This window comes from Meleagris gallopavo, chromosome Z, assembly GCF_905368555.1.
Source record: "Meleagris gallopavo chromosome Z, MGAL_WU_HG_1.1, whole genome shotgun sequence".
Taxonomy (NCBI): Eukaryota; Metazoa; Chordata; class Aves; order Galliformes; family Phasianidae; genus Meleagris; species Meleagris gallopavo.
The window spans coordinates 48,950,357-48,962,554 of record NC_139435.1 but is presented as its reverse complement, the minus strand read 5'-3'; the positions used below and the strand labels follow the sequence as shown (position 1 = coordinate 48,962,554).

At 34.0% G+C, this 12,198-nt stretch overlaps 1 protein-coding gene across 1 annotated transcript in view; it reads right to left on the bottom strand.

Moving 5' to 3' along the window:
* ADGRV1 (adhesion G protein-coupled receptor V1) overlaps positions 1 to 12,198 on the bottom strand; it is a 250,291-nt gene that overhangs the window by 175,299 nt on the left and 62,794 nt on the right. The window contains exons 32-42 of the mRNA XM_085214084.1: positions 11,771 to 12,015; positions 11,389 to 11,570; positions 9,522 to 10,333; positions 7,826 to 8,035; positions 5,807 to 5,937; positions 5,394 to 5,493; positions 4,063 to 4,242; positions 2,985 to 3,148; positions 2,307 to 2,400; positions 1,739 to 1,768; positions 478 to 556 (exon numbers count right to left, since the gene is read on the bottom strand). Coding sequence (XP_085070210.1) covers positions 478 to 556; positions 1,739 to 1,768; positions 2,307 to 2,400; positions 2,985 to 3,148; positions 4,063 to 4,242; positions 5,394 to 5,493; positions 5,807 to 5,937; positions 7,826 to 8,035; positions 9,522 to 10,333; positions 11,389 to 11,570; positions 11,771 to 12,015 — 2,227 coding nt within the window. The remainder of the gene's footprint in view (positions 1 to 477; positions 557 to 1,738; positions 1,769 to 2,306; positions 2,401 to 2,984; positions 3,149 to 4,062; positions 4,243 to 5,393; positions 5,494 to 5,806; positions 5,938 to 7,825; positions 8,036 to 9,521; positions 10,334 to 11,388; positions 11,571 to 11,770; positions 12,016 to 12,198) is intronic.

The window sequence follows — 12,198 nt, the reverse complement described above, 5'->3', positions numbered from 1 at the left end:
ACAATTCCCTACATTATAGTTGTCTAATACAACCTTTTAACCTTTCTTTACTATGTGCACTGAATTAGGTTGTGTTTTTTTACTGGTAACTGTGTGGGAGATTAAGGAAACCTATCTATACACAGTTCATGTTCATGCATGCATTCTTTTCATCTTCTAGAAATTAGTCAATAAAAAGATCTGTTTGGTTCAAGAATGTATGCTTACACAAACAGAGAAGCTGGAACAACTGCTGCAGGCAAACTCTATATTAAAGGACAACAGTGAAAGCAGGTAAGTAGGAAAGTAGCAAAAGAATTCTGAGCAAACACACAGTAAATGTTTGCAGTGTGGAAATCTTCTACTCTATTTCTAATGAACTGAATCTCAAAGATATGGCACTATCTTCATCAGGAGTTTCACTGTTAACTTACAAAGAAAATGGGCAACTCTAATCTCTTATAGGCTCAATGAGTTCTTAAGGAAGATAAAACTTACTTGGTACCTTCCCAATCAATTACTCCTCTTACTCCATCATTAGCGTCAATAATAATTTGAGAAGCTAAACCTTCCACATCTAAAAGGCAAAACAGAATGAGAAAAATGAAAGAACAACGAAGTCAACTTTCAATAATTTGAAACTAACTGAAGTGTTTCTTCAATCTCTACCAAAATATAAAGGCGTAAATAGGAGTAGAGAAATATAATTGGAAAGACTCAGAGAAAGAGTCCTTTCTACTTGGACTGTAATACCTTGCCTTGAAGTACAATTGTTACTGATAATGCCTATGAAAAAGGAATGACTAAAGAAAACTTAGAAAGCAAACACGGCACATAAACACTTGGAAATACTAAAAGCTAGGTTTCTCAGGGAATCTTAATTTGTCTTCATTTATTATGATGAGATTCAACATTTCGTAGACTGTGCTATTCTGAATATGAGAGAGTAATTAAGTAAAATAACTTATCCAGTATTTCATTTTATATTCATACTTCAGTACCTCATTATACACCTTAATGGCACACACCTCACAAAAAAAATAATTAATTTATTTCTTATCTATTTACATACTGTAAATTTCTATTGCTTCATAAAGACATATATGTCTCTACAATAACCCTGACATAATAACTGAATGTATCACAGTGTGAAAACACTGAATAATCAGTTAATGTCCACTAGCTTCAAGAACTTGACAGTCAGAACTTTATTCTTCTGGAAAAAAATACAGTCTTAATTTGTTCAGATAACAGCACCACATGACCACCTTAACTTATTTCAACTTACTTTTTATCAACTATAACTTACTTTCTAAAATCAACCTGACTTCATTGAGTCTGACGGAAATATACTATATTTAGGTTCATAGGAAAGATTTTTATCAATACAGATAAAACAATTAAAAGTAGGTCATTGCCATGAATCTAAACCTGTCAGGATAAGACACAGAGGAAGATGAGTGATAGCCCTACAATGATCACAAAATAATAATGAGGTGTAGAAATCCTGAGAGTGTGCTAGCAATTACCAGTATTTCTGCATGACTTCTAACCCATATTTTCTCTTATCACTTTGAAGGCAGATCTGTTCAGCTCAGATCTGTAATAGTTTGCCATCAACATCACACCTCTTATTTTATGTCTGGCATCCCAAACTTCCCTTGATTATCCACTTCCTACCCTCCTCCTCCTTTAACATTTTAGGCTCAACTAATCAGAGCTCATTATCTACAAAACAGCTACAAGTTTTGAAAGTTACCTTTCAATCTGTAACGAATTAACTCAGTCACTTCTATAAGCATGAAAAGAAAAAGGAAGAGAGTCAAAGAAGACATTTGAAAGAATATAAATAGTCTTTAGTATCACAGGATACTCCAACTGTCCTTAAGTCAATGACAACTATTCACTGAATTCAGAAGCAGAAGAATGGGGAAATAAATGACATATGAAGATCACTGAAAAAGTAAGAAAACCATAGGATATGGTTCCTAAAAGTAAATAGGACAAAAGAGGAATTAAAAGAGATTTTTTAAAAGGAGTGAACAGAATAGCCAAATTAAGTAAATTTTTTTTTTTTTTTTTTTTTTTTTTTACAAACTTTTCAGGTAATTTTGGTTTCCAACTGATAATTAGTAACTCCTCTGTGAAAATTATATTTTCCCCATAGTCTATCGAGGAAATAAGTATAATAATGAATAACAATTTTTATTTCAAGTTACTATGTCTAATTCTGGCACAGTTGGTAAGTAAGTGAAATGATGATAATTTCCCGAAATCATATAAGGCATAAAAAAGGAAAAAATACAATTTTATATAAGATAGCTTACCCAGCCTAGGTGGGGATGAAATTGAGTGGTTCATGATGAGTTCCACTGAAGTTAAGTTAACCAAGAAGAATTCTTGCACCTCTGGTATATCATCCTGCAAAACACAAATACAGTACATGCTCTTTTCATTTTTCTTTAGGAAACTCACATAATTTAACAAAGGAACAACACACTTGAAGTCTCTAATATCACAATGAAAAAGGATTCATTTATTATTCTATTTTTCTAAAAAAAAAAAAAAATCGAGTGCAAAACTGATTTTTGTGAAACAGTTATGAAGCGAGACAGTATATTTCATGAAAACATCTATGGTAACACTAAACTACTCTTACAAATGAATTACTAACCAATATTAGAGGCATAAATCACAAATAGTAAGAAAATAAAAGCCTATATCCAGCAAAGCACACTGTTTTAGGTAGTAATAGATAATAACAGGCATTTAGTAAAGCTTTAATGAGACAGCTATATTTCATTTATGCAGAGGTGTAGCTGCTTTCCATGACTATTCGTTTTTCTGTGTTCTTAAGACTAAAACCATCTTTCTAAATAACTACAAATTACTACATAGTACATAATACATACATGAAATTACTACATAGCTTCTAGTAATATATAGGCTTCAAGCTTTAGTTTCCAAACTATTCCTCTGTTGAAGTATATAATGAAAAAGCTTACCTCCAGGATAGTAATATTTATGGCAGCTGATGTTTCTCCTTCTTCTAAAATCAATGTGCCGGAAGCAGGTATATAATCATCTCCAGGTTCAGCCAAGGTTGGTTCTGTCTGATTACTTACAGAGAGCAATCCTGTAACTGTGGCATATGTAACACTGATAGTACCTGTTAAATTTGTGTGGGAAAAAAAAAAAAAATTCTTCAATTCTTATACAATGCTCACTGGAATTGATATAGACAAGAGATCAGTTCCTCATCCAAAAGAAATACATAGACTAACTGCAAAACAGAAGGTTTAAAAGGTTAATCCAAAGCACATTGGAGCTAATGGAGTTTTGTTCGTACATCAAATTGCTTTCAATAAGGCCTTTGCTGGCTTGTGGAAAAAAAATTAAAAATCATCAGGATGAAATATACTCAGACATTTGAAGTTCTGCAGATATAAATATTGCTGAAGTACTACTAAATGAGACATCTCATGTATTATTAACACCAGTTTTTGCACCAAATATACCTTTCAGTAATGGCTGTTACTGAGGAAAAGTTTAAAGACAGTGCTTGGACACATATTAATAAATGTACCTTATTTCCTAATCAGATTTAAACAAACAGACTCAAACAAACAATCAAAATCAGAGGACATACATAAATATTACCAAACGGAAGAGTTAAACATTTTTAGAATAAAGTCATTTCTGGTAGAGTAATTCAAGTAGTAAACATTAAAAGAGTGATCCTAAAGATTAAATGGCATATGAAAATAAAAGCTACTTTGTATGAAATAAGATATAAGGAATAGGAGAATATTATTTATTAAATAAATAATGATGACTACCTGAACTTAGTAAGAGATCCTGCATATGCCACAGCTTTCAGGTTCCTCGCAGAGTAAACGAGGGTTATGGCTACAGTTTTGGCTAATATCTAGTTTCTGAACCCACAGTAAGAAGCTTAGACTTTCTGAACTTATTAACCGTATACAAAACTTTTCCAAATTTTACATCCTCATTATCATGATTGTTATTTGCCTAATGATTATCAAAACAAAATTTCCTTTCTCCTAGAGTTATTATACAGACCTAGGGATCCAAATTCTCTGTTAATAAAAAGCTGAATTGTTTTATTTTCTTCTGGACTTAAAACTACCCTGGATGTGGAAGCAAAATTCAGGACTCCATGTGGTTCATCACTGGCTTCTACTGTTAGGACAGCTTCATATCCTTGACTATCCAAAACAGCAGCACCTGTAGGAGAAACTCCTGCAAGAGAATCAATGGACTGCAGTGAATGAAGTGTGAAGAAATTTTTTTTTTGTCTCTTACCATTGTTGATATTACATTCAAATGACAGCCAGCAAAAGCTCAGTGAATTATAAAAACAAAGCTCAGCGAAACTTATGGATTGCATATATGCATATATAGTAGGACCTATATATGCATATATATTTATTTTCTATAACAAATACAGGAACATACAGTCTTATCAGAAACTGTATGCATACCAAGCACAAAGTCACAACAAAGTATTAAGAAATTAGAAAATTTAATAGGCCAGTACTTACAACTTCTCTAAGTATAATCTATTTCTAATGGAAAATTTTTCCAGGACTTATTGTGAAATCTTCAAAGCTTAAAAACTATGTTCTACTTCCCAATCAAAAAATTACTCCCATTACCAAGTACTGCCTTTACAAATAATTATGATGATCCTAATTGTTTACAAGGGTCACATGACTCTAGAAAGTTAGTAAGTCACCAATCACGGAATCATAGAATCACTCAGGTTGAAAAAGATCGTAAAGATCATCAAGTCCAACTATGACCAAACCATACTACCCTAACTCTAACAAGCCTCTACTAAATCATGTCCCTGAGCAATATTACCTATATCAAATTATTCTGGTGTTTGGACATTAATTTCAGTTTGACAAAGTGTATTACAGTAGGGATGGAGTTTCATGCTTCACTTCTCACTAGATTTGGAATGGCAAGAATAAAATATTCTGACTACATTAAATTCAGAGACAGATCAGCGAGATAATACAAGATTGTTTTAAAAGATAAAAGTATCTATGTATTTCATGGTGACATTATGCATCATGTATCAGTAAGCTCAAGTTGGCATTCAGTTAAAGGAAAGTAACTGACCAATGAATTGAAGAGGTGGAGTTAAATCAGGATTTAAAAAATTTAAGTGTATCTGTAGTGATACTATGGGGTTTACACACATGCAAATAAAAGTAGTGTGTATATATATAAATCAAGCTTTTAATAAAATGTTATTGAACTTTCCATACTTTGCACTAGTTGCAGTTTGTTTAGTCCTACACCTCCAAAATGAATTAATAAATATGAAAATATTATATTTTTAAATGGTATTTTAAAGAAGTATCAGTATAGTTCTGCACTACCTTCTGTTCTGATGTTGTACAAGATGATTTGGTATTCTTCTTTTTCTTCAGGAATATGGTCATCCAGCAGATGGACATATAATGTTGTATTCAGTGTTCCCTATTTAATATTAAATTGAATTGTCATTATTATATGTGTATATATATATAGTATATATATGCAAATGCGTATTGCATAGATATAAAGAACAACTGAAATCATTATGGAATGTATTTCTAAAAACACCTTCAAGAAATGTTAAGTTAAAGTATCAAGAACTGTAAGCTCCCTCCAGCTTGGAAGTCCAATAATAAGAGAGCAAATAAATAATGAGATAAAGAAACAAAGATTGTTAAAAATATTACATTATTTTCTCCACCCAGCTGTAATTACAGTATTTTCTTGTAGATAACAACACTGCTTTTGGACTTACCTCAGAAAAAAAAAGTATTCCAGAATTGGTTTCAAAATTTTGTTTTACATTATGCCCTACTATCTTCCACTCAACTGTAACGTTTCCAAGTCCTGGAGCAGTTCTGACAATATGGAATTGCAGTTGTTCTCCTAGGAATAAAGGACAAGATGCAACAATCTGGGGTCTCCTACATAACAGTTACAAAAATGAGAAGTCAAAAACAAATACCACACAGTTAAAATGATCTTTATGAAAGACATTCATATTTTTAATCGTTTCATAGTTGTCATATAAAACATCTACATGTAATAATGAAAAGAAAAACCCAGATCTAAACCTTTTCTTCTGAGTTTTTTCATTTTAGTTCACATGTGGAAAGAACTACAAAAGTATGAGGGAACTTGGAACAAATGAAAAACCTAGAATGTGAATTGTCCAAAAAACAAGCATAAACAAATCAATATCAGTCTGTGAAATGCACAAAATAGTAAATGCTTTATGTACCAGTCAGAACAAAAATAGTCTTTTAAAACATTTCCCTGGTCATGAATAAATATTATCCTAACGTTTGTACAGTCTTGTGACTTTATATAACGTGTGCAGAAAAAATGCCTATAATTATCTCTTAAGTCCTACATGAGTCTGAACTTGCAAATATCATAAGCATTAGAAATAAGTCATAAAATGTTAATAATTTCTTATAATTTCTGAATTATTCAGCATTGACTGATAAGGCTCATGTACAGTAAGTGAATATTATGGTATTTTGCACATTTAACCCTGAAAGATTTTTAATTAAAAAGAGCGAACCTCTTAGAAATCTTCGTAAAAAGTAGAGAATACAGTTCTAAACAAGTAATTATATAACTCATATTAAATATTTTCAATGTGGACATCTGAAATTTCCATGTTATATCAACATGGAATAGATCAGCAGGCAAAACTGGTAGTATTATTCAATACACTCACAGCAGAGGATAGATGCTTATTAATAATAGGTAAGGATATCACATCCATATTTCACAAGCATCTTTCAGGTACACAAAATTTAGGTTCCAGAGAAAGTATTGACATCACAAAGATTCCACTTCTACAGTCATATATCTGAGGACAGACTCCTACTCTATACGATCCAGTAAAGCACTGCACTGAAATTAATTATATCCTATATGAGAGTTCTGCGTATCCATTAAAAACAAATAAATACTTAGCAGAAAAATGGTTTGCTAAAAACAAAAGTAAGACTTTTTTTTTAATACAACTTTATAAAATACAGTGTATTTTCACTGGACTGGGAAAAAATACTTTATGACAAAGCCAATCAATTGTAATCCAAACGCTGAAGTCCAATATATCCTTTTTACATACTTCAAGTATGTAGTTACTGACCCAGGTTTCCTCGTCAACTTTCATATCCAGACAAAAATGTTAATATGAATTCTAACTGATTTCTGAATGTTAAAATTACTACTAAACAAATATCAACTTTTGTAAAGAGCAGAAACTGCTCAGCCTGGAGAAGGCTCAGTGGGAATCTCACAAGTCTCTATAAATTCCTGAGGAGGGGGTGCACAGAAGGTGCAGCCAGTCTCTTTTCACTGTGTTCAGTGCCAGGACCAGAGGCAATCGGCACAAACTGGTGCACAGGAGATTCCTTCTGACCATGAGGCACCATTTCTGTTCTGTGCATGTAGTGGAGCAGTGGCACAGACTGCCCAGTGAGGCTGCGATATCTCCTCCTTGGAGATTTCCAAAAGCTGCCTGGACATGGGTCTGGGCACCCTGCTCTAGATGTCCCTGCTGGAGCAGAGTTGGGGTCTGATGGTCTCCTGACATCTCTGCAACCTTAACCATTCTGTGATTCTCTAAATGCTTGCAAGAGTTTAAAATTCAAATTAATTGATGCCTTGCATGTGATTACTCTCTGGCTGCTGGCATTCTTTGAACAGTGAAACAATGACTGTAAGCTGTTATCAACAGAAGGCACAAAGATGGAAACCAATGTTAAACTGAGCATGGTCAACATTAAAGACTCACCTTCACGACCAATAACTGATCTTGAGGCTGTATGAAAGCTTATAATTCCTGCTACATTATCATTTGCTAGAATAATCACTGTGACAGTGTCAAAACTGGGCAGAATTCGACTCCCTCCTTCAGTATGAATAAGGCTGACTTTGATGCTTTCATTATCCTCTGGCTCCGAATCATCTAAAATGGTCAGCACAACCATCTTTTTTGTTTCACCTATACAGAGAAGAACTCACATAAACATACAGATGCACACAGAAATCACCTTGGAAATAGATAATGATCTCATTTTGAAAGGAAAGATTCATGAGGAAAAAAAAAAACAAACAACACAGAAGTGTATGAATCATTGTTATGATCCGCCACACTAATCACAGAACTGGACTGAGCCAGCTCATAAACCGTTGACAATCATCCTTACTTATCTTGCTAGACATTTACTGAGTGACATTATGCAGCTTCATTCAACTATTTTTGAACAGTCACTTTAGATCAATAAAATTATCACATTTTATAATCATACTATATAGAAATTAACAACATAGGAATTATTTTTTTATGTCTAGAATTCTTTATTTGCATTACATATTTTCTGAACTGAAAGTTTAACTTGGAAGAGAGGAATGTTATTTTTTTTTTTAAAGCCATTCTTTTTAAATTAGCAAGTGCCTAAGCTCTCTGATAAACCATATGCATAAGTGCATACACTTTATTTAAATATATTTACTGTGCCAGGGAATGCATTAAAATGGGCTGTCATTATGTTAGTTCCTTGCTTTTGAGACTATCAAAGAATAATAATATGAGTAGGAAACACTATCAATCTTCTAATCTTCGTATGTCCAAAAAATTTACAATACAATCCTGTTATGCAGTGCACATGCAGAAGCCTGTGTTTTATAGTTATGAGACTATCAATTTACAAAGTACACATTTGTTCTGCTACATTGTCTTTCAAAATAGTTATAAAACAGTTTTGATTAAACCATTAACAACTAATGTAATTATAAGCCAGCCTCAGAATCGTGGCCAGCAGAAAAAGAGAAACCATCTTTTACATTTAGATGATTTATCAAGCTAGCTAGCACACTGTAATCCTTACCACGCTCCTACAAATTGTTCTCAAAATACCTGTCTCATCAGTACAGGCTTTGAAAATATAAAATACACCACTAAATGCATCACACTGGATGATACATAAGCAAAGTCTGCCGGTGATTTGTTTGTCCTGTTCATAAAATTTTTAAGTATGTTGCTACATAATACAATGAATATGATCTCAGAATTTAAACTAGACAACATGAAAAATTAGCAGCATTCTGACTGAAGGCTTACAAAAAAACTAGGTCTGATTCTCATTCCCATTATTCTTGCTGCTTGCAACTCTCTTCAGCATTATTATTCCTTATGTGATGTAAAGGAAATCTTTAGAAAGCAGCACACTGCAATACCTCTTTAACAAAACACATAGATCCTTATGGTTTTCATTTTTTTTTTCAGTACCACTGTGTGTGTTTTGCAAGATAATCCTGTAAAGTAATGCACAAGCATTCTCTTTTGCACACATATCCTGCACATTCAGGGAGATAAAGCCTAACAATAAGTTGTTACTTGTAAAAACATCCAAAGAATTGTGTACTTGGGTTCTTTTTGCTTTTTGTTAGTCTTATAAAAGACAAACCAATGCAAAACCTTGCCTCACCTTCAGCAAACACCAGAGTCTCACCAACACCTGTAAAATCCACGTTTGGGGTAGCAGTTCCACCAGTTACATGCCATTGCACTGTCACCTGTCCCAAGCTGCCTTCTGTTCTGTGTATCATTAGCTGCACACTGGCTTGAGGACGTTCCTCTACTTCAACATACAGGCCCTTCTCTGATGCATTGGGACTTACACTGTAGATCTTAAATACTCCAAATGCATCTCCATTCATCATTATGATAACTGTGGAAGTATTTGGCTGTCCTATAGTTGGTTGATTTTTTAAGCTTGCTGAAATGTTAATTAGTTCAACTTTCAAAAGGGTTATGGTGAATTTCTCATCCAGTTCTGGCAGATCATCAGGCAGTATGGTAACTGTGAGATTTGCAAATTCTTCCCCTTCCTCCATTATGGCCCATTGTCTTGTAACAGGTTGAAAATCGCTGCCAGCATTGGCTTGTGTGCTAAATAGAGTGAATGCACTCGTAAAGTTTTTCTTGTAGGTCCAGAATCCTGAAGTGTTACTTAAAGGGCTGATCTCCGATGTCAGCCAAAGGCAGAGAGGAATCCCAGAGGCATTGGAAAATGTAAAGGCTGAACAGGCTTGTTCTTTTAGGCACTGAGTTGCGCAGACATACACTGGGTCACTTGTTGCTGATACATTCACTCTTGTCTTGGATGGTTGGTCAGGAATTCCTTGTACAGGAGACTCATAATAGGCCAGGATATCCTGACCTTGCTCAACAGCAAGAGCTACAATGTCAGTCTCAGACGTGCTGTAGAAAATCTGCAGCTGACCAAATCTTCCTTCACTAAAAGATATTATAATAAAGAAAGTCCTGTTAGTTGACAAAGTTTGTCTAATGCTCAGTTTCTGGGTTAAGAATACAAGTAAAAAAAAAAGAGAAAAAAATGACTGGCCATTTCTGAATTGATGAAAAATTCCAAGTAATGGATTAAAATGCATTTCCTTTGAAGCTAGTACCAAAATGACTGAGGGGTTTTTGTTTGTTTGTTTGCTTTGTGGATGGCAGGCTTGATTGTTTATAGCCTGTGTAATACTCTGTTAAGAATGCATAATAGTAAACATTTTTTTCTAAGAATTAGCTCTATCTTCTTAGGACTTGCTAGTTCTCTTCACTGGTAATGAAGAAAAAGCCAGTGCTGTCTAGCCTGGTCATCTTCCCTTTAAGATCATAGAATCAGAATCATAGAATGGTCTGGGTTGAAAAGGACCACGATTATTGGGTTTCAACCCCCCTGCTATGTGCTGTCGCCAACCACCAGACCAGGCTGCCCAGAGCCACATCCAGCCTGGCCTTGAATGCCTCCAGGGATGGGGCATCCACAACCTCCTTGGGCAACCTGTTCCAGTGTGACAGCACTTTTTGTGTGAAAAACTTCCTCCTAATATTTAACCTAAACCTCCCTTCTTAGTTTAAAACCATTCCCCCTTGTCCTATCACTATCTATTCATGTAAACAGATCACATACATGAATCTTGTTTTCCTTTTCTTTTTTATTTCAGTTCTGCAACTGTTTGCTTATTTTGTCCTTCAGTTCAAATGATAGGAGCAGATATTGAGCAGGCCTAAATAATCTGATGATTAAATGGATAAAAAGAATCTTTACATACCTTCTGTACAGAAAGTTTATGTTGTACATTTCAATGTATATTACATTTACATAATTTATGTACATTCATAGTAAGCAGACATCTATTTCAGAAACAATGTATATGAAATGAAAATGCGTTGAGCTGGCAGATCAGAGAACTGATGCAAATATTGAAAATGAAATTTGACATCACAGTAAAGATAAAAGTTAAGAGATATATAATTTTAAGTAAAGGAAGCATTGTACAAACCTTCGTCTGACTGTTATGTTTGCGAGCAAATTTCTCTCTAGTGGCTCCTGGATTTGATATAAGGATTGATGGAAGAAAACTGTGCCGTAAGGATTATCATTGGCAGGTATCGTAATCTTTGCCATGCCATCTACCCCAATAGCACCACCATTGGAGGCCTGAGTTAATACTACAAGGACAATCTCAAGAAGAAAAAAAAAAAAAGAGAAACAATTAATGCAGCTAAACAATTTGTAGTATTTCTAACAGTAATCATAGGCTGAGTATAAAAGGAGCATCCTATATTTCCCTGCCAGAACATTTAATGTTTTCCACTACAGCTATTTCTACAACAATTAAAAACTCAATTAATGTTCAAGAAAGATGTAACTGCTTGACTTACTTCGTCTACTTCTGGAACATCATCAGCCAGGATTTCCAACAGCAGCATCTGAAAAGTTTCTCCAGGGGCAAAAGTAATATTGCCTGTAGCAAACCGTAGGTCAGCATGAGCAAGATGTCCATCAATGGTAGCAATCCAGTGAACAGTCACATTACCAAGGGTCCCAGCATTGCGGATTACTGGCAGATCTATGGATACTGATCCAAATTCAGGCTCCTCCACAGTGAATTCAGTGATCTGAAAAACTAAAATCCAGCACAGAGGTCATTAGTCAAAATGAATCATTTGAAGTTAAAGTATCATTCTTATTTATATATAGTGTTATTTCACTTGATTATGAAGGCAAATCACTGTTAATCAAGTTTATAACAAAAACTGAACTTTCAGTATTAATATTTTTATTTACTGAGAAAATTAGCATGCAAATT